This window comes from Trichosurus vulpecula, chromosome 1 (assembly GCF_011100635.1).
Source record: "Trichosurus vulpecula isolate mTriVul1 chromosome 1, mTriVul1.pri, whole genome shotgun sequence".
Lineage (NCBI taxonomy): Eukaryota > Metazoa > Chordata > Mammalia > Diprotodontia > Phalangeridae > Trichosurus > Trichosurus vulpecula.
In genome coordinates, this window is record NC_050573.1 from 506,404,156 (window position 1) to 506,426,945 (window position 22,790).

Below are 22,790 nucleotides of genomic sequence, written 5' to 3' on the forward strand. Positions count from 1 at the left end.
AGGGCTAAAGCATTACTGAGACAGTGATGATAGGTATAGGGTAGGGTAGGTTTCTCTCCTATATGTGGCAGCCTTTGACCACCTTTCTGCTACCTACCTTGCTGAAAGGATTGAAACAGTGGTATTTTCCTCACATGGCTCTGTTAGGGCAGAATATTTTTTTTGTACTTGGCAATAGATTCCAGAACAAGGGGCCCTTCAAATCTAGTCCCTGAGAATGGCCCAGGTCTAGAATTCCTCCCAATCTAGCAATAGACTGTGGTCAGTAGTGTAAGAAACAGCCGAGAGGTCAAGGGATGATGAGTACTATGAAATGAACATTAAGATAATTATAAGGATATAGTGGTAGTAATGAGATTGAGCTCATATGATCTGTGAGACTGAGATACTTCCCATGGAGCTTCATGTACTCTGGCCTCTTCTGGCAGGAGATATGCTCTGACTCGTTGGTAAAGGATATTATAATTATATATGATTATAAACTTTTGGTTGTTTCTGTTTTACTGTGAATTGTATTGAAGGTGAGTAGAGACTAGACAGGAAAAACCATTCACTAGAAGAGCTATACTAAAGCTCTTCTAGGTTCTGCCTGGGAATTTTCTCTCCCTTTCCTTCCTAGAAAATACAATCAATTAATTCACTGACAACAGTTTACTACTATACATTCTACATGTTAAGCCCTAGGTCAGGCCTGCACAACCTGTTTGCAAAGATTATTTCCAACTCTAGTCGGAGCCCTCTCAGCTGGTTAGAGTGTATGTGGTAGGAGAGGAGCTTTACCAATAAAGAGAAGTCATGTGGTAAGAGAAGACTTTTACTGAGCAGGGGAAACCACTTCTTGCTTCTATTCACAAAATACTTCCATCAATATTATTTGTAAAGAGAGAAATGTAGGCAATTTGTCATTGATTTATGTGACTGTATAATAGGTATGTAAAATGACACCAAATTATTTGTGGTTGTAATTGACTAAATTTAAGCCTCTTCAAATTTGAGCTGCAAGCTCTGTGAACCATTTTCTTAGTGTCAGGCATTTATTATAGGTTTTTCTTTGACTCAAGAAATATTTTTAGAGATGTTAAATGTTGTCCTTAATTTCTGTTTATTTTAGAGTCAACTGCAGGTATGATTGAAGTCCTGAATAAAATAGACTCTCAGGAAGACATTTCCATGAGTCATACAAGTCATGCTGTATCAGAGACCACTTCAAGATTTGTAAGTAGAGGGAATAATGCTAAAGCAACTGTCTTCTCTGGTGCCTTTTTTTTTTTTGGTAGATATTGTCAACTTTCATTTATCTGTAATAGTTGAAAGAAGCTAGGTGCCTGAATAGTTTAAACAAGAGTCATTTACCTTTGACTTTGATATGTTAGAATGTGGAAACAGGTGACATTGACCAAATTCACAATGAGCTCTTATACATAAGAGGCTGTCTAACTTAATTCTTCTTTATCTTTTTTCCTTTTATCTTCTCCTTGCTTCTCTCTCTAAGATGCAAATGAATGATGTATCTTTGGCTGTTGTGCCTCAAATAATATTTTCTTCTCCCTTCTTTATTGCTTATCTCATCTCCTCTAATATGGGGCTCAGTGGTTAACTGGTAGTTTTCAGGGCCTTAGGCTCTACCCCAGTCCTGGCTGATGAAAGTAATTCCTTGGGGATGATCCAGTGCAGAGCTATTCCTACAGTATAGTGAATAAGGTCCATTGTGTGGGCCCTGATACTTCTTCCAAAGAGGCAAAGGCACAGTGTGTGTGATTTGCTCTGGAGTCTGTAACCCACCTGCTTACCTTCCCTCCTTCCCCCACCTCTGCCCCCACAAGGTAATTTGGCCATATGTGTTGAAATGTTTAGATTTGGCCAAGTTCAGTTTTTAATGCACACAATTTCAAACATTTCCTTATCAGGAAATGAATTATTTTTAAAATTGACTGTGAACTAGTATAAGAAAAAAATGACTATATCTTAATGAGAGAAATACTCAATGTTAGTCAAATTCTAAGTAAGATAATCAGAAACAAAGGATGACACTTTTACTTTTTGCCTTTGGCACAATTAAATAAATGTTTGCACAGTACCTATTAAGAATCCTGTATAATCATTGTATTAGATGTTAACTTCTCAACTTGGAATATTAGAAATGTTTTACTTTCTTTTAAAAACTATTCATTTGTCCTATTTCTATTTTTAGAAGGCATCTTCATATATTATTTTGGAAAACTTTCAGTGTTATATATTCTGAAGATTTATAGCATGACCACTAACTTCTCACTCTGTCACCATTTCCAAAGAAATGCAGCTATCAGCTGGTGTATATTCTATACTTTTCTCTTGTCATTTTTATATTTTGCTCTTGTTTTTATGGCCTCATTACCAAAAAGTCAGACATTCAGGGATTTTTAGGATACTGTGATATTTTGTAATCAGGGACAAACATGTTAAATTAAAAACATTATTATTTAAGCCACATAAGATGGGAAGTTTTCAAAATTTATTTTATATTAGATTGTACATGATTGAAAAGCAAAAAAAATCAACCCAAGGTTGACCGCTAATAGAAAATGAGTCAGAAGTAACATCTGTGTGACATTCATATACTAAAAGTTAAGCTTAGAATTATCAACACTAAAGATGATTGCAGTCTAGTCAATCATGTTACATAGACATTATTCAGACATATAACTAAACTTAATCTTGCTTTAATAAACATTGTTATGTTAATTCTAAATAAAGCTAGTTCCATAGCTGGTCTTAGCACTGTATTTCTGGACTGCTGTGATAGAGGCTAGAGAGAGCAATAATCATCAAAGCTAGGGGGAAAAAGAGGTGAAAATCAGATGAATCTTGAGCTTGATCTTTTTATGACCAGGAACAAAGAAGCCCTCCTCTTTCCTCCACCAAAAAAAGGCATCTGTCCATATAAACAGCACTTTCTTCCCTTCCTTTCCATCTTTCTCTCGCAAACATATATACACACACACTCACACAGGCATGTGCATGCGCATGTACATGTACCCCATAGCAAAAGAACCCATTGTAAATAACAAGTCAAATGTGATAAAGCTATGATAACACCCCTTCAAATGAATTAAGATGGGATTCCATCTTGTGATTTTTTTTTCCAAAGGAAAATTTGAGTTCTTATAAGGTAAAATAATGACTATTAAGTAAAATAATAAAAAACCCAAATTTTATTCACAGAATAGAGTAATTGGCTATAAGCTGCCGCAGCAGACCTTTTCTTATACCGAACTTGAAGCTATTATGTATGCCCTTGGAGTGGGTGCATCAATTAAGAATCCAGAAAACTTAAAATTTCTTTATGAGGGAAGCTCAGATTTCTCCTGCTTACCTACCTTTGGCGTCATCGCAGCTCAGAAATCTATGATGGGAGGAGGACTCTCAGACGTTCCAGGACTTAATGTAAACTTTGCAAAGGTATGTATTTTGAGAAACATTTATTGGCTTTTTTCCTTTGTGGGTGAGAACAATACCTTTTTTATTTCCATGTACATTTTGTTTTTGCAAAGTACCTTGTAGTATTTCAGACATAAAGACTTGGCAAGTCTTTTTATTTTAATTCAGAATAGGGATAGTTATTGGACCTGTGATTTCTTTAGGATGTTCCCAGTGAGGATATTCTTTACCAGTGCAGGTCAGTAACTTCTTTGAAGTTTTAGAGTGGCCAAGAACACTAAGAGGCTAAGGGTTATTGAGCCAGGAAGTGTCAGAGTTGGGAACTGAACCAGAGTGACCCTGTTCTAGGCCAGCTCCAGCCATCCTACCAGGCTGCCTCTACACTGCTTTAATGGTATTTTCCAGAGTAAGATATATAAGTGATCATTTAGAAAATGAATACTGTTTTAATAAGAAAAATATATGAGGATATCTTGAACAGCTTTTAAAAAATGAGGCTCAGACAGGTTGAATGACTAGGAAATGAGACAACCAGTTTTCAAACCCAGGTTCGATTCCCAGTCCAGAAATCTCCCAGTACACCATGGGACCTTTGGGAAGCATTTTTAATGTCACTTTTAAAGTAGCTGGTGTCATAAATGCATCAGCATTTTTTTCATGTGTATCTCTTTTATTGTTATTATTCAGGACCCAGCTTAACTTGGTAAGAGTCAGATTTGTAGAAATGAAGTATTTTAATTTATCGTTCATAAAGTTATAGTGTTAATAGATTTAGATCTGGAAGGGACTTTAGAGACCATCTAGTCTGATCCTCTCTTTTTAAAGATGAGGCCCTAAGACCCATAGAGGTTAAATGACTTGTCCAGTGTCATACAAGTACTAAGTGGCAGAGCCAGGATGAGAACCTATGTTTTCTCACTCTAAATCTGGTGTTCTTTCCACTGGGTCAAATTGTTTTGTTTCATATGTTTAAATGCTTTTAACTTGGGACAAAGTAATCTCAGAGCCCAATTTTCTAACTCAAAGGAAATCGCAACTCTTTTGTGGCTCTCATGTGGCAACAACTCATGTGGCTAGTAATTTAAGATTGACATAATGAAGCTTTAATTTATCCCAAACTAAAGCTTAAATTTAGAAACTGCCTCCAGGAAGAACAGACTGACAGCAAATGACTGGAAACAACAAGCTGTTTATACAATCTTAGAAAACCTCATTGGTGACTAGACCTTAAACCAGATGTTCTCAACATGTGGTCTCTAAACTTTAAAAAAAAATGATCATTGTATTTCAATGTGTATTGATTTCCTTTATAATCCTATGGATTTTATTTTATGCATATAAAAACAATGTGAAAAGGGCTCCATGGGCTTCACCAGACTACTAGAGGGTAGTGAATGACACAAAAAAAGTTAAGAACTTCTGCCCTAAACCACTGAGTCTATCTTTAACCACTTTCAATCCATCCATTAATCAATCGATATTTATTAAGCACCTACTATGTGCTTATGCTACGTGCTAAGCATTATGCTAAGTGCTAGGGATACAAAAAGAGGCAAAAGATAGTTCCTGCCCTTAAGGATCATACAGTCTACCAGGGGGAGACAGCATGCAGACACATGCGTATGAAGCAAGCTATATACCCGAAGAATAAGAAATAATTAACAAAGGAAAAGCACTAGATTTAAGAGGGTTTGAGGAAGGCATCCTGTAGGAGTAAATTCATCAGCAGTTAACCATCCTTGTCATTTTTCATTTTTATCAATTTGTTTGGAAACTTTGGAGTTGTTTTTGCATTTCCTTGGAGTGTGTGTGAAATAAAAACTTGTTAAGAAAGTTGTCTTTATCCCAACACAGTTGCTTCATGGTGAGCAGTACTTGGAGTTGTATAAACCACTTCCTAGAACAGGTGAGTTCTTGATGCTTTATGTTTCATAATCAAAATTTAAATACTCATTGACTCTATGATTAGTGTTTTATGCCTTATTGGCTATCATGATAAATAGATGAATTTTATGTTTTATATAATGTGGGGTGTGTGTGTGTGTGTGTGTGTGTGTGTGTGTGTGTGTGTGTGTGGAGTTAAAACTAAATGATTGTATGCCTTGAGGAGTAATTCCTTTGGTTGTAAATAGTAATTCTGTTCCAGTAACTAAGTCACATGATTACACTCTTAGAGGTCATCTAAATTTCTTTTCCCCTACCTCCTTCCTACCCATACCTCCTTATAGATGAAGGTCAGATACGTGAAATGACTGGCTTATGGTTGCACTGACAATAAAGGATAGAGACAGGCTTCACACTCTGGGCCTTTGACACCAAATTCATGGTATTCTAAAAGCAAAAAAGGGCAAAATTTCTTTTAATGCATTTTCCTTTTTCCTATTAGAAAATACCATTTTTTTCACTTCAGTGACAGTTTACTAGTTCAATAAAATCACACTTCAGACTAAAGAAGGGTTAGGGAGGGGATGGAAGAACAAGGTCTTAGGGCTTTCCTTAAGCTACCAGATGCATCATCAGGCTTTGTGTTTTTAAACCCCAGCTAGTTCTTGCCTAGGCCTAGGTCACTTCAGCCCTTAGTCATCATAACCCCCTTGGCTACCATATTGTGTATGCTGTAGCATCAGCATACATAAATATACTACCTTCTTATTTTGTCTGCAGGTCTTTTCCCCTCTTCTCATTTTTTTTGTCTTCAGTAGGCTGTGAGCTATGGTGGAAACTGGATTTAACTCCCACTGCCAGTGCTTCCTACATAAGACACATTGGGAACGTCACTTAATTTTTCTCAGCTTAAGTTTTTGTCTGTAAAATGAGAGGTTGGACTAGGTGCTCTGTAGCCCTTTCAGTTCTCAATCAATTATTCCCTCTCTTCCCAATTCCTTCCTTCATAAAACATTTATTATAAGACAGTATACTAGGCTCTGTCGGGAGATAGAGAAATGTTGAAAGACATATCAAATGAAGAACAATATTAATTACCAAGTGTGGTAGATCTGTGCTCTAATTCTACTGAGTGATGACAAATAAATGATTAGTTCAGCAAACATTTTTTAAAGTTGTTGATTTTTTAAGAACTTCTGCATGAGTGTGGGGAAAAGCGAATGGGTAGGAAGGGAAGGGAATAAGCATTTATATAGTGCTTGCTATGTGCCAGCACTGTGCTAAGTGCTTTACAGATAATTATCTTGGCAACCTTGTGAGGTAGGTGCTAATATTTTTACAGTTGAGGAAACTGAGGCAAGCAGGTCAAGTGGCTTTGTCAGGGTCATACAACTAATAAGTGTGTGAGGCTGAATTTGGACACCAGTTTTTCTGACTTTTGTCTAGTGTTCTATCCACAGTGCTACCAGCTGCCCCTGAATCTATATTTCCCAATATAGATTCCCACGGAAAGAAGCCACTCCTTAAAACAAGGAAAAAAATAGGCAAGCAAAACTACCTAATGCATAATTAAGGCCAACATCATATGCAGTGTTCTATACCCATATTACCCCACCTATGCAAAAGATGATGGAAGCACATCAGTTTATATGTATCTGAATCCATCCGTTTCATTTTCTCATAGCGCAGTAATATTCCATTACATTCCTATGCCATAGGAACGGAAATGGATTCAAAAGGCACGGATTAGAATTAGAAGACAGATTCAGAGGATACCCACTTGGGGAAAAAAATTTAAAATATTATAAATGCAGGAGAGAAAAAAAGAGCCTACAGAAAGAACCTATATAAAAAAAGCAAAAATACTGTGTAGCAAACACAGGGGAAAAGGGTAGGGTGTGTGGGGTGGGGTCTGAAATGTCTGTGATGCTGTTCTATTTCATTCGGCAGTGGGTTTAAGTGTTTGGCCAATGACTTGTGCTATTTTATAAAGAAAAAATATCCAAGCGACCCCTTTACTAGTGAGACTTTGAGTATAGCATGCCTGTGTGAGATTCTGTTTGAATAAATCCTTGTGGATATATTTTAAAAAAAATGTTTAGCCATTTCTTAGTTGATAAATATCCACTTTGTTTCCAGTTTCTTGCTAAAACAAAGAGTGCTACGTATGAATATTTTTATACATATGCATCCTTTCCTTCTTTCTTTGACTTCTTTACAGTATAAACTTGGTGGTATCACTGGATAGTGGAGCATACACAGAGTATACACGTTTTAGTGACTTTTGGGGCATAGTTCTAGACTGTTTTCCAGAATGGTTGGGCCACTTTACAGCTTCATGAGAAGTTTTTTATCATGTATGTTATTCTATAGCCCTTCCAATGATTGTCGTTTTTTGGTCATCTTTAATAATTTGATGGATGTGAGGTAGAACTTCAGAGCTGTTTTAATTTGTACTTCTCATGTGATTAGTGATTTGGTGCATTTTTTTTTCATATGTTTGTTGCATATGACTTAGATTTTGACTTAGATTTTTTTTCTTTTGAGATCTCTCTGTTCATGTCTTCTGATCTGTTGAGCAGTAGTTTTTGTTCTTATATGTTTCCTTCAGTTTCTTTCAGTCTTAGATATCAGATCTTTATTAATTTGCTACAGAGATTTTCTTTCCAGTTAACTATTGATTTTATTTGTGCAGATACTTTGCAGTTTTGTGTAATCAAAATTGTATACGTATTTCCTGTGATCTTCTCTGTTTGTTTATTCAAGAAATCTTCCTCTATTGAGAGTTGTAAAAGGTATCTTCTCTGACCCCCTAATTTGTTTATGATATGCCTTTTTGACCTTTTATTGCTAAGGCACATATATTTGGAGTTTATTGTTGTAAATGGTGTAAGATGTTAATCTAAATCTAATTTTTTTCCAGACTGTTTTCCAGCAGTTTTTGTTTAATAGTGAGTCTTGTAGTAGTTGAATGCCCTTAGACTTATTGAATGCTATGCTACATTTGCTTCTGATCTTGTATATATCTGTCTAATCTGATCCACTAAAGCAATATCAAATAGAATTGATGATTACTGGTGTGTAATATAGTTTGAGATCTGGTACTGGTATGTCTCCTTCTGTCCTACTTTTTTTTAATTATTTCCTTTGAGATTTTTAACTCTCTTCTGATGAATTTGCTTTTCTGGCTCTCTAAAGTAACCCTTTGTAGTTTGACCAGTATGGCACTGAATCTGTAAATTCGTTCTGCTCTTAAATGATGCCCAAGACATGGAGAGGAAAGATTAAATTTAAAACACATTTTTCAAGATCTTGGAAAGATGGTAGAGTAAATGTATCTTAAAGGCAACTCTCTTTCTACCATATCAAAATTACGCAGATAAAGAGCCCCCAAATTCAGGAAATGAATGACAGGAATGAATGACAAGAAGAAGACAATATGTATGTATATAATTATATGTAAAATAAATACAAAATAAATATGAATTAGTTTGGAAAGACCATCTTCTTGCCATGTTTTCTGTATTCTATCTCTTTCCTGGAGTTCTGTGCTACTGCTTGTTGAGGGTTCATCATATTTAGGAGCCCTCAGACTTACCATGATGTATTCTAGCCATCCTCCTGCCATGACTTAGATTACTCACTCCAATCTCCTCCCTCTCACTATCTTCCCCTTATTCTGGAAGTAGAAATCAAATCATATTGTTGTTGCAGGAGAGGATGTACCTCTCAATTGTCCTGTCACTCCATTCACCATCACCGTGACTTATTAAAATACTCTGGCCATCACTGCCTTATTTGTGTTGACTTCTTTTGTTGGAATATAAGTTCCTTGAGGGCTAGGGCTATCTCACTTTATGTATTTGTACAACCAGAGTGTAGCATAGTGACTAATACGTGCTTAGTGCATAATAAATGTTTTTTTCATTCACTCAGGGAGGGGAAGTGAACTAGCAGTTGGGGAGATCAGGGAAGGCTTTCCTCAAGGGTTATTGTAGAAAAACATAACAATACTAATTCATCAGCCATTGCTTCTAAGAGCCCCTTTCCAATACCTTGTGCTCTGATTTAGGCAGCTCTGTAATCCTCATAGGTGTTGTAATTTTAGACAACAGCTTTGAGAGTTCACCTGTTTTTTTAGAATCTCTGGGGAGAACAGGTCTTCTCTGTTTAACTTTTAAAGCCCTATGCAACCTATTCCTAATGTACCTTCCCAGTCTCATTGGACGTGACTCCTTCTCAAACTCTAATTCTGCCAACCCAACCTTCTCTTTGTTCTTTACTCATGAAACTCCATCTTCCATCTCCTTGCTTTTACACTGGCTACCCCCATGCTTATATCTCATAGTCTCTCTCTCTTCCTTTTAGATGTAACTCAGGTACGATTTCCTGAATGGCTTTCCTGATCCCTGCAACTGCTAGTCGTCTCCCTCCCAAACTACTTTGTATTTAGTTACTTTGTGTGTGCATGTTTGTTATCATTACATTTATGCTGTATTTATTTTAATGTGCACTTATCTTCTCTATTCGAATGTAAGCACATTAGAAGTAGGGATTGTTTCATTCTTTTTACCTGCGTTTCTAGTGCTTGGGATAGTGATTGGTACATATTAGGTGTTTAATAAATAGTTGTTGATTTAGCATATGTAAAGCCCTTTGCAAAGCACTACGTAAATGCTAAAAGTATAGCTATATACTTTGCAACAAAAAAAAAATGGAGTGATAGTCTGCTGAGAAAAATGAAGTTATTATAGTAAATTTTTTAAGATCTCCTAAAATGACATTGGAACAACTCTAAGAAATATAAGAATAGTTTGGAACATAAAGAATTATGTGAATGTTTCAAAGTAATAAGTAAATAAATTAGAACACTTAAGGAAGAAATTACATGTCACTCAATTCTCTTTTATCTTTTGTAAGTGGCTATATTCTTTGTTTGGTTAAAAGTTACCTCCCTAGCCATAGTTGTTTAAAGCTACCTGAGCTGATTTTCTTCTAAGTTTTTTAGGCTGTGATCTTTAGTATTCAGGTCATATATCCATTTTCAGTTTATTGTGGTATGTGAAGTAAGACATTGTTCCATATTTAACTCTGCTGGACTCTTTTCCACTTTTCTCAGCAGTTCTTGTCAAAGAGAGTGTTCTCTTCTAGAAACCAGTATGGCTTTGATGCCCAAACCTGAGAGAGAGAAAGCACAGAAAGAATTTTAGAACAATTTGACTACTGAATATGATACAAAAATTTTAATTAAGGTCCTTGTAAAGTGAGTACAACACTATATCCAGAAAGTAATCTACTGTATCCGGTTATGAATTCATATCAGAGATACAAATATGGTTCAGCATTAGGCTATAATTAATCATTAACAACAAAGATAAATATTTGTTGATTATTTTAACAGATACATAAAATGTCTTTCACAAAGTTTATCACTCATTTATGTAAAAAACCCTAAAAAGCATCAGCATAAAAATGAATATATAAGGTGCCCCCAAATCTTAGTGCAGTTTTAAGCAATTAGACCTTAAGCAAGGGTGCCCCTTCTCCCTGTCCTTTTGTTACCATTATTTGACATCCTTCTAGTAACATAACTTGAAATAAGACAAGAGAAAAAAATTTAAGGTATTAAAAACTGGCAAAGAGTAGGCCAAAATTACTCTTATTTGTAGATATTACTTGAAAAACTTGAGACAGTCATGGTAGATGCTGAGATGATTGATAGCTTCAGCAAGAGAACAAAATACGAGATAAATCCACAGAAATCATCAATTTTTCTGTATAGTACTATAGGATAACCAGGAGAAACTACAATAAGAAAAATTTCAGTTAACTACAAAGTGTTTAGGAAATTATCTACCATGTAAAATTTATAAAAATATATAAAACACTGTCTTTAGAGAGAATAATTGGAAAGAAGGTCATTGCTTGTGAGTAGGCCATGCCAGTATAATAACAATGGCAGTGGTACTTAAATTTACAAATTTAGGCTATACCGATCAAATCAAAGGAAGATATGAATGAACTAGATAAAACAAAAGCATTCAATTTCAAAGGGAAATAATGTGAAAAGGAATGAATGTAGTATTACAAAATTACAAACGATGTTACAAGGCAATAGGCAAGAAAAATATTTGATACTCTTTGAAAAACAGAAAAATTAAACATTGGAACTGACTAGATAAACAAGAAATAGAAGCAATTAAAAAAATACCAAACTGATATCTGATAAACGTAAATTATCGGGTGAAAGATTCTTTTTGACCAGAACTACTGGCAAAAGAGGAAAGCAGTTTGGCAGATATTGGTTTTAGACCAACACCTCACACCACAATAAGTTCAAACCGAATATGCAACCTAAATATCAAAGATTGCTAACAAGATAAAATCCCTTTCACAACTATGGCTAGGGAACCATTTGTAACTAAAAGAATGATTGAAGAGATCTTCAAGCTTCAGTGCTAGCAATAACAAGTAGCTACAGAAACTACAATTTTAAAATATGTGTCTCCTACTGATCAAGAAGTTGTGTCAGTGTTGGGTCTTCTTTGTCATTTCTGATTCACTAAATAACACAAAGTGAAAGGAAGTAAAATGATCTCTTTTAAGTGAAACATTAGAATATAGCACACAGTCCATGGAACCTATTTATCCTGAAGTCGTACCAGCAGTACCAGATTTAAGTGGGATTTTGAAAGAGAGAGAGAGAGAGAGAGAGAGGTGAGTGAAAATAGAGTCAACAAGTGCCTGAAAGGGGAAGAGAGAGATATACAGAGTGTTAGCTAGTTGATGTGAGAGAGACATGAGAGTATTTGTAGGCAGCACAGAAGGAACTACTAAATGGGAAGAGAGTGAAGATTTAGAGTAGGGGCAATCTGCTGGAGACGACAAGAAAGGATGGGAATAAGGTTACTTGAAAATGGGATGGTTTGGCAGTTGTAAAGGACTGTCATCAACTGTTAAAAAGCATGGCCCCCCCCCCCCCAAATCAGTCAGAGGCATATGTTAAGTCATGTAATCTGAATTGACCACTTGCCATGAAGTTGAGGTGTTAGACTCTGCAAGTTGGAAGACTTAGCAGGACCATGCAAATCAGGGTCCTCCTTGCCTGAAATCCATTCGTCTCTGAGTTAATATGTCTCTATCAAAACACCTAAAGTCTGTATCTGGGGAGCAGTGACTTTTTTCTGTTTTTTTCTGTTAAATCAGTAACCCTTGGTAGGGGTTGTCCTTTACTTTTCTATATTTGTATTCTTAATCAGTTCTTTCTTTGTTTCTTTGGTGAAATTTGCCACCATAGATTCATTTTTTTCTATTTTGCTGCTTATTTCTGTTGTGCAGGTCATAAAATCTGCTTTTACACTTCTTATTTCTCCTTTAAACCAGCTAGGAATATTCTCATGTGGTTTCATGCTCTTTTGGAAATCTACAGGGTCGTCTGCCTCACCATGTATTGATTTATTTTCATTTATCTTGTAACATTTATTCGTAGATGTCTGTACTCATTCAGTTGACTTAGAGGCCATATTCCCTTCAGTTAATATCTTCCCTGTAGATTTATTTGCTTATGCTTAAGATCTTTACCTGAGTTTTTTTCCTTCTGAGAGTTTTGGTAATTTCAGTCTTTCCCCCATATTTTATGAATCACTGGCTTTCTGACTTAACCCTTTTTGATGATAGTTAGTTAGCCTGTGGGCTAGATTTTAAATCCATTTTAGCTTCCATCTGTGTTGGGCAATTTACCTTTTGTGGATAGAGAATTGGTACTAGCTGACATTCTGTCCTGTTTCCTTCTGTCCCTCAGTTCTCTTGATGAGCTCCATTGCAGGGCAAAAAACTGCCTCACTGCAGTCCTAGGTTCTGCTTTTTGGTTTTCTGTGGTCTGGGGAGGGAGGTGAGGTGAGGTGAGGTGAAAAAGTCAGGGTTGAGTTCTGATGCAAGCCATGGGTCAACTTATGCTTCCCTCCCAGAGGGCTGGTGAGGAAAGAGAGCTGAGTGAGCACATTAGAGGTTAGGGATTGGTCTTTGCTGTTGGTTCATCAGGTTTTTATCTTGTTAGGGTTCTTGCTGTCTTAGACCATGGAGACAGCTGAAATTGTTGTATCTATTGCACATAATTCCAATTTTGGAGAGGTTTGAGAGATTCGAAGATTGGAAAAAATGTCTAGTCATCCACCTTGTTGGTTATATGTGACCCAATATAACTGTAGCAACAATTTTGCTAGCAGCTATTGTGGTTGTGTAAAACCAACAACAGCCAGCACACAGAAGGCTACTAACACAGGTTCTTTTGATCAGCTTTGCTAAGGAAAGTAACCTTAAGGGGTTAACAATCTCACTTTAATCACATATACATATATAGCTCAGTTCAGGAGGAAAAGCCAGCAACCTAAACTTCAGAGCAAATAAAAACAAATTACAAACATACACAATATAAACAGATCAAATCACAATTCATAGTTACCAAAGAACCAATGGGTCTGGGTTAACAAAGCCAGGGGGCAGTTAACAGTGGCTTGCTCCAGAGTCCCATGCCACTCTTCCAGTGACTGAGAGCCCCCAACCAAACATCTGGGTTTCTTCAAAGCCAGAGGGCTCCTTAACAATGGCTGCCCAGTCTCCACATCAACACTCCTCCATGTGAGAGCCCCAGACAAAATGCCAACCTCTTAGTTTTTATACACTGTTCAGGCTGGAAGAATTCATACCTAATCAGCAAAAGGGTGTGAGCCTGGGACTTTATACCTAATTAGCAAAAGGGTGTGTGCCTGACCTTTGTACCTAGGAAGACTTAATCAAAGACAATTAATTTAGCATTCTAAAACAGTAAAAAAGTCCCACCTTAATTACCAATACAATAACTCAGGGTAGAGAGTGTATTTCTCTGTTTCTTAATTTGAGTAGGAAGGGGGAATATTAAATATATTAGTTTAACACATTTAATACTCAATTGGCCAGATAAGGATAGGGAATTACCTCTGATAAAAATTGTCTCTGAATTAGATTAATTCAACTCTTGTTAAGTCCACAAGTGCCAACTGTGTGCCACGCTCTGTGCTAAGCACTAAGAATACAAAGATAGACAAAAGACAAACTTCACTCTCGAGAAGCTAAGAATCTGATTGAGAAAACAGCATGCAAACAAGTATGTACAAACAAAGGAAATATGTATCTTGTGTTTATATGTACATATCCCCTCTGATTATCTCCAATTTATCTTACATATACATATGCATGTGTGTATACACATATTTTCATATATGTATGTATATGTATATGTATATGTACATAAAACAAATTGGAGCTAATAGAAGGCACCAGCATTGAGGAGGATTGGGAAAGGCTTCTTGTAGCTGGTGAGATTTTATCTGAAACTTGAAGGAAGGTATAGATGGGGGGGGGGGGGGAAGAGAGAGAGAGACAGAGAGAGAGAGATAGTTTCAGACATGGGAAAAATGAAAAGACAGAATGTCTTGTGTGAGGAACAGCAAAGAGGCCAGTATCACTTGATCAAAGAGTGTTTGCAGGGAAGTAATATATGAGAAGACTGGAAAGGTAGAAAGGGGCCAATTTATAAAGGGTTTTAAAAGACAAACAGAAGTTTTTTATATTTGATTCAAAAGGTAATAGAGTGCCCCTGGAGTTCAGTGAATTATGAGCATTATGTGAATCTGTGCTTTAGGAAAATCAATTTGATTGCTGAAGGAAGGATGGATTGGAAGGGAGGGAGACTTGAGGCAAGGAGACCAATCAGAAAGCTATCACAATTGTCCAGGCATGAGGTGATGGGGACCTGGATCAGAGTAGTGACAGTGAAAAGACCCTGGAAGGTACATTTATGAGAGGTGTTGGGGAAGTAGAATGAACAGAATTTGGCAGCTGATTGGTATATGGGAGGTTAGAGAGAGGGAGGAGTCACGAGAAAAAAGGAAGAAACCATTAATTTTGAGAAGTAAGTAATCTTAGCTGAAAAATTGAAAAGGGTAACCATTGAGATTTGGATTTAGCCAGAAGATCATTAGAAAAATAGCAATTTCCTTATTTATAAGAACACATGGCTCTTTTAATTTAGTAATGCAGGTAGTAGCATTAATGCTAAAATTTTAATGAGTCTAAAGTGAAAGTTATTAGTCAGTTGTCTTAATCAAGTTTATGTAATTAACAGTGGAAGTCATTAATTTTATCATACTGTACAGTAACTTAAGACATTTGAATAGCTGCATAATCATTTGTGTTACTTTTCATTACAGGACAGTTAACCAGTGAATCTGTTATTGTTGATATTTTGGATAAAGGATCAGGATTAGTGATACTTCTGGATGGTAAGTCATTTTACAGTCTTAAAAGCAAATGCTATTATAGTGGACAGATTTACTTCACTTTTTTTTCTTTTGATACTAAAAATACTATCACTCCTATATATACTGTAAGAGTTGTGCTGCAGGTATCTATATCTAGAACCAGGTTTTGTGGATGATAAGCAATTTTAACTATTTCACAGTCTGTGAAAAAGTCAACTCCAGGTTGTTGAGATGAACAAGAATTTCTCCTTGAAAAAATGTGTGAGTTATAAAAGAAGGACTGTACCTTTTTGCCAGGTTAGAGGGCAGGTAGATGGTGCTGTGGATAGAACACTAGGTCTGGAATCAGGAAGACTTATGTTTGTGAGTTTGAATCTGGCCTCAGATACCAGCTGTGTGACTCTGGGCAAGTCATTTAACCCTCTTTGTAGTTCCTCAACTGCAAAATGAGCTGGAGAAGGAAATGACAAATAGTCCAGCACTTTTGCCAAGAAAGCCCCAAATGTGGTGATGACTGAACACAACTGAAATGACTGAATAACAACAGGTTAGATAAAACTTGATGTGATGTAATTAGAGAATACTTAACGGTGTCTATATAATTAAATGTATCAGATGCCTAATATGGGTAGAGGCAAAAGCAGTGAATGTTTTAAGATTATTATAAAGATTTCCGGTGCCAAGATCAGAGTGAGGAAGGAACCCTCTGAAACCCTCCCAAATTTCCCTCTGGACAACTAGAAAACTACCTCAGAATTGATCCAGGAGCAGAGAAACAGCTAATCAGCTTGGCAGGAAAGGTCAGTCTCACTGGGGTGGGAGGAGAGGCAGGTTCAAGAGCAGCTGCAGCAGCCAGCCTCACAGTAGGGGACCTGCAGCAAGGCGCCAAGCCTGGAGCAATCCACCAGCGAGGCTCTACCTTCCTGCAAACCAGCAGCCCCCTAGGCAAGTGAGTAGCCTGAGCAGTGCAGCAAGGCCTCACTTCAGCGACTACACCCCACAGTACAAGCCACCAGTGAGACCCCATTGCTGACCAGTAGCGATTCCCCACCCCCAGGTTAACTGAGAGATTGTCACTTACCTAGTGTTACCCAGACATTATGTTTCAAGACTTGGGTCTTCCGGATCTAAGGCTAGTCTGTTACACTCTCCATGCTTCCTTGAGAAAGGATAAATAACATAATTCAATTTGTACTTTTCAACTTTTTCGGTCTTTTTGACTAGATGCAGGCCTTTGAAATGTGAGGAATTACAGGTGCAGCTGATTAGAACACAAAATCGGAGAGATTATGTAGAGTCAATTATTTTTGTGCTGTGGTGTGCAAGTCTTTTTACTTCATTAATAGCACTTTATTTTCCCCGCAGTAAGATGGGGGTAGGAATACAGACTTACTACATAGAGGGACAGCAGCCAGGAATTGGAGAAAGCTTTTCTCTTTATGTTATTAATTCATCATTACCAGATCGTTAAAACTTGTTACTAGAACTTGGAAATCTCTTATGACAGAGCTCTTTAAAGATGAATTTTACTTGTTGAAAATTTTTTACAGCATCAGAGGATAATGGGATTTAGACCTGGAGTGAACTTTAGAGATCATCTAGTCCTCATTTTCCAAATGAGGAAGCCAAGGCTTAGATTGCTGAAGTGACTTGACCATGAATAAATATGTAGAAAGTAGCAGAGTCAGGAGATGTTGCTGATATCTTAGTTAGGTAGTACATCCTTGACTAGTAGCTTATTTTGCTTTTACTTTTTTTTTATAGTTTATTCCTACAGTGGGAAAGAGCTTATATGCTTTAATCAGTTCTCTGTCTTCATTGTTGGCTCTGGAGGGTTTGGTGGAAAGAAGACATCAAATAAAGCCAAGGTAAGCTTTAAGTTTTTTTGGTGAAAACCATGTATAACCCAGGTAAATGTTCATGTTAAAATCATCAGCTTGAGAAATTATTTTTCCAACCACCATCTTTTCTCTTTTCCCTTCACTTTACTAAAGCCTCGTTAAATTGAGACTCCATCGATCTGGAATTTGTTTAGTGAGGGCTGGGCTGATGTTTATTTTTCAGATTACCTGTTTAAAAAAGTTGTTGAGTAAGTTATAGTGTAGTCATTATTGCCATGGAAAAGTTTAAAGTATGTAAGAGAGAATTGTCTGTTTTCAAGCACTTCAGTAGCATCCATCACAAAGATAAAACCACAGAATCTCAGTGTTGGAAGGAACCAAAGAGGCCATCTCATCCAGCTAATACCTGAAAATGAATCTTCCTGGACACCATTACCACTAGAAGTGGTCATCCAACCTGTGCTGGAAGCCCTCCTGGGAGGAACACACTGTCTCCTGAGTTGTCCATATGTCTAAGAGTTAGGAAGTTTTGCGTTATGTCAAACCTGAGTCTAACCTTTTCGTTAACTTTGACTCGTTCCTAGTTTTGCCCTCTGGGGCTAGGCAGAACAAAGGCTTTCACATAACAGCGCTTCAGATATTCAGAGCCAAGTATCTTGATCTCCTTAAGCCCCCTCCAGGTTAGCCATCCTAGTTCTTTCTTTGTATGGCATACTCCTCCAGTCTTTCTTAATCCTGTTTGACCTTTTCTGGATGTTAGGGCCTTTCTAAAATGTGCCATTAACATAGTATTCCAAACATAGTCCCATCAAGGCATACTATCAGTCAATCAGCAGGTATGTATCAAGCATCTACTATATGCCAGACACTATGCTAGTTGCTGGGGATACAAATATAGTGAGTAACAGCCCCTCCTTGAAAAGAACCTGCATTCCAACAAGGAGACAACAGGTACACTTATGCTTAGTAAAGCTAAAGAGAGTAAACACAAATCTATACAAAGTAGGTTGAGAGGGAGGGCACTAGTAGTTGGATGTGTCTGGAGAGGCTTTACATAGAACTGTATTGTAAAGGAAAAGAGGAATTCTGTGAGGCAGAAGTGAGGAGAATACTTCCAGGCTATGGGATAACCAGTACAGAGATGGGAATTGCAGTGTTATGTGTGAGGAACAGAGAGAAGTCCATCTTGGCTAATATAGTGGAACGATCACTTTCTTTGTTTAGGAAACTATTCATTCCTCTCTTAATATAGCTTTAGGGTTTTTTGAATATGTAATATATATTGTGATATATATGATATGATATATAATATAATATAAGCATTAGGTTTTTTGACTATTATGTCATACTGTTGACTTATATTGAGCTTATAATCCATTTAGAGTTCCATCAATATAGAAACCTGAGATATAATTGACAGATTATTTTAAATCTGCACAATTCATTATCCCTATTAGATTATAATTGTCATGATTCCAGGATTTGTGTTTTATTCTTATCTGTATTCTCTATTGTGCCTGACTTAGAAGAACTCACATGGTAGATGTTTCACGTTAAAAAATAATTCCGCCAAGATGCATCCGTTAAGACCCTTAACTGAGTTCTAGTTTACAGAAGCAAGCTAACTTCTTTGTCTTTCAAAATATTCTATAATTAGGTCCAGATCAGTGTGAATAATGAATTTAGTGAAGTGGTTGCATATATTCAGATTCACACTATTAAAAGAATTATGCAAAATATGGTAATAGTTCCAGCTCTATGGGAATATGTAGTATGAATCTGAATAATGCGGTCACTTCGTGGAATTAATTATTCCTACTAATCAGGACTTTGCTGCAGTGTGGTACAGAGCCCTCATTATTTGTTGAGTTAATATTCTGTAATTCAGAGTAGTATGCATCATTTTTGGACTGAATCAATGACATTTTATAGGAATAAAGTTTTTATTGTAATGAAGAAAACATTGCTTGAAGTAGTGTTTGTCAAAGAAATATTTGGGGGCACAGTTTTTGTTTCAGTGAAGTGATAATTCATAGTCCTCTTTGTAATTTCATCTCATAAAAATCACCTTGTTGGATTGACTGTCACTGTGCTAAGAACTGTTGTGTCACAAACAGGAAGTATTACTGCATATTGTTTATTTGTTTCTAATTAGCTACAAAGATTCTTTCCTTTTAGGTGGGCCACTTCTGACTGAGTAAGGGATCTTGTTTTGACCCTACACTTTGATATAATTCAATAGATGCTTCTCACCGATGACTTTCTTTTCTTTTCTTTCTTTTTTTTTTTTTAAACTGTGATTGTACCAATGTCAAGGGGCTTTATTGGTTAAAAGTTACAGTAAGCAAAGAGGCTTGCCCCCCTGGGTCATTTCCTATTCCATTGTTATCTGGGCCCAAACATTGGTTTCTCTTCCAGGCTGTGTGCTTCCCGTCTGTGCTAAAGCCTGAGTTCTTCTCTAGGTGTGATGACTTTCTTTGTACTCAGATGAAATGGGTGATGGCATTTCAAAATTGTGGTTAAACCCTTGTTAAGGGTTGCATCAAGTGGTGGTGTGCTAATTAGTGAAATCACTATATAAAAGAGCTACTGCCCTGCCTTGGATGGTCCCTAGCTCAACTACCTTTGGGGCTTTCTGGCCAGAGTTTCTTTTTTAGAAAACAAGAGTCCTAGGAAAATATAACAAAAAAGGATTTAACAACTTACTTGAAAAAAGGCATGGCTTTTCTGCAGTTAATGTAAGCATAAATCTGTGGAAGTATCAGATCATGGTCACAGAATATAGTTTTATTTGAGAAATAGATTGGTTTTTTGTTATTAAAAATGAGATTGAGACAAACATTTGTTTCTTTTGAAGTTTTATGTTAGAGAAGGTCCTTCCTTGCTTATTCTTCTTAGCCTTTCCTTAGGTACATTCTGTTTAACCTGATGGCTGTGTGCTTTGTACTCAGGTAACTTAGAATTAATTTCTGTAACAACAATGCTACTTGCTGCTATTGTGGCTGTGTAAGGTCAATAACATCAGCACACAAGAGGGCTACTAGCACAGGTTCTTTGATCTGCTTTTCTAAGGAAAGCAACTTAAAGGGGTTAACAGTCTTACTTTAATTAAATATAGATATACCATTCACCTAGTTCAAGGGGAAATGCTAGCACCCTGAGTTTCAGAGAGAGAGTACAAGCAGAAATTATATAAACAGAGCAAATAACACAAACCAGTCTATCCATAGCAATACATACATAGTTACCAGAGAGAGAGAAGGAACAACATCTGGATTTTTCAAAGGGGGGGGGGTGGGCTCTTAATGGCTACCCAGAGTGTCATCTGGCCAAACCACTAGACCACTCTTCCAATCAGTGAAAACCACCAAAACAAAACGCCAACCTCAGATCATATATAAGCTTCTCAGGGCCCTGGGGCTTAGTAACTACTTAGCAAAAGGGTGTGGGGCCTGGGGATTTTTTATTTCTTAAGCAGGTCATCAAAGACTCTTTGATTCAATCAAAGACTCAAAGGAACTTGATTACCTCAGTCCTGAGGAGCATTCTAGAACAAAAGACAACAAAAAGTCCCACTTTACTTGCCATTACATTTGAAAGGCAAGACTCATCAAAGGTACTTGACTGCCTTAGTGCTGCGAAGAACTCCTAAAGAAAAAACAAAGACAGAAAGTCCCATTCTGCTTGCCATCACACTCTACCCCTTCCAGGATCCTGGGCCTTATAATCTAAATGGCCATGGATCCTGGAACAAGTAGAGGTACTATACTTTGCAATCCCATCACATAATATCTTATTAGTAAGGTGGCCATATAGTCTTAAGTAGAACATATCATTCAGTATATCTTATAGCATTTCTCAGAATACTGATACAGCATATATCATTGTTCAATAAACCTAAACCATAGCATTCTTAGCAACATCCTTAAGCTAAACATATCATTCAGTAGCATTTCCTAAAATACTTGTTTACAATAAAAACACCATCTACCCCTAGATCACAGCAAGTTACAATCTCCTCAGTCAATACAGAGTGTCCAAGTAAAGTCCTTCTTGGCACTGTCAGGTACAGGCATGCTTTAATGAGCAAAGTCCCAAAATAAACAAAAACATCCAAATAAAGCTGTCTTGGGGATGTGTTCTTCTAGTCCACACTGTTCCAGCCCCCACTTTCAAGTCCTGAGGGGCAGCTGGGCAACAAAGCCAACAGGGTGGGGTCCTTGGGGGTCCATGGTACTTCCCCCCACCCATCATAGACAACTCCACCCATCCCCAGGGTCCCAAACCATCCCGGGGGAAGGCAGCAAAAAAGTACACTCATCACCTTGTTGCAAAGCTTTTATCTTGTCCGGGGCTGAATTCTGACCTCTGGGGTTCCTAGTCCTCCAGCAGGAGGCGGGCTGCTCCTGACTTCTGCCTGAATCACAATGCAGTAACCTTCTACTTTTGCTCTCACTTCACCAATGGCTCGGGCTCCGTGGCTCCATGTACAATATGATCTCAGGACATTCACCTCTCCGGCACAGTCAGGAGCAGGCTAATCCACTCAAGCCCTGGCTCTGGCCATCCACACCTCCCCCAAGCCTCTGCTTGTTTTCTTCCCACAGCCACTGCTCTGGCCTGTTTCCTCTGGAGTGCTAGTGGGGTAGGGAGAGGGAAAGAGAGGTTATGTCCCAGGGGCCCTGCTCTGGGCACCTAGGAAACCACTCCCGTCACTGTTACTTGCCTGTTTTCCCTCAGGCTGCTGCTGCTCCTGGGGCTCCATAGAACCATAGCCACCAAAACTTGGAAACAACGAACAAGTATCCCAGGCCCCATGCTTTCCTTTTAATCTGCAGATCCTACCGACTGCGATTTTGTAATAACAGTTTTGCTAGCAGCTGCTGTGGAAGTGAAAGACCAACAACAAGAGCACACAGGAGGGCTGCTAGCACAGGTTCTTTGATCTGCTTTTCTAAGGAAAGCAATTTTAAGGGGTTAACAATGTTACTTTAATTAAACGTACATATACCATTCACTTAGTTCAGGGGAAAAATCAGCACCCTGAACTTCAGAGAAAACACAAACAGAAATTACAAACAGAGACAATATAAACAGATCAAGGGGCAGCTAAGTGAGGCAGGGCACAGTGGGTAGAGCACCAGCCTTGGAGTCAGGAGGACACTTGACACACTTAATAGCTGTGTGACCTTGGGCAAATCACTTAATCCCAATTGCCCTGCCTTCCCCCCTCCAAAAAAAAAATAGGAAAAAAATATAAACAGATCAACAGACAGGTTTCTGTCTGATCATAGCATACATAGTTACCAGAGAGAGAAGCACCAACATTTGGGTTTTTCAGAGCGGGGGT

At 37.5% G+C, this 22,790-nt stretch overlaps 1 protein-coding gene across 1 annotated transcript in view; it reads left to right on the plus strand.

The window, feature by feature from the left end:
• HSD17B4 (hydroxysteroid 17-beta dehydrogenase 4) overlaps positions 1-22,790 on the plus strand; it is a 143,558-nt gene that overhangs the window by 80,763 nt on the left and 40,005 nt on the right. The window contains exons 12-16 of the mRNA XM_036740782.1: positions 1,112-1,215; positions 3,202-3,438; positions 5,272-5,323; positions 15,549-15,620; positions 17,364-17,467. Of these exons, the coding sequence (XP_036596677.1) occupies positions 1,112-1,215; positions 3,202-3,438; positions 5,272-5,323; positions 15,549-15,620; positions 17,364-17,467 (569 nt within the window). The remainder of the gene's footprint in view (positions 1-1,111; positions 1,216-3,201; positions 3,439-5,271; positions 5,324-15,548; positions 15,621-17,363; positions 17,468-22,790) is intronic.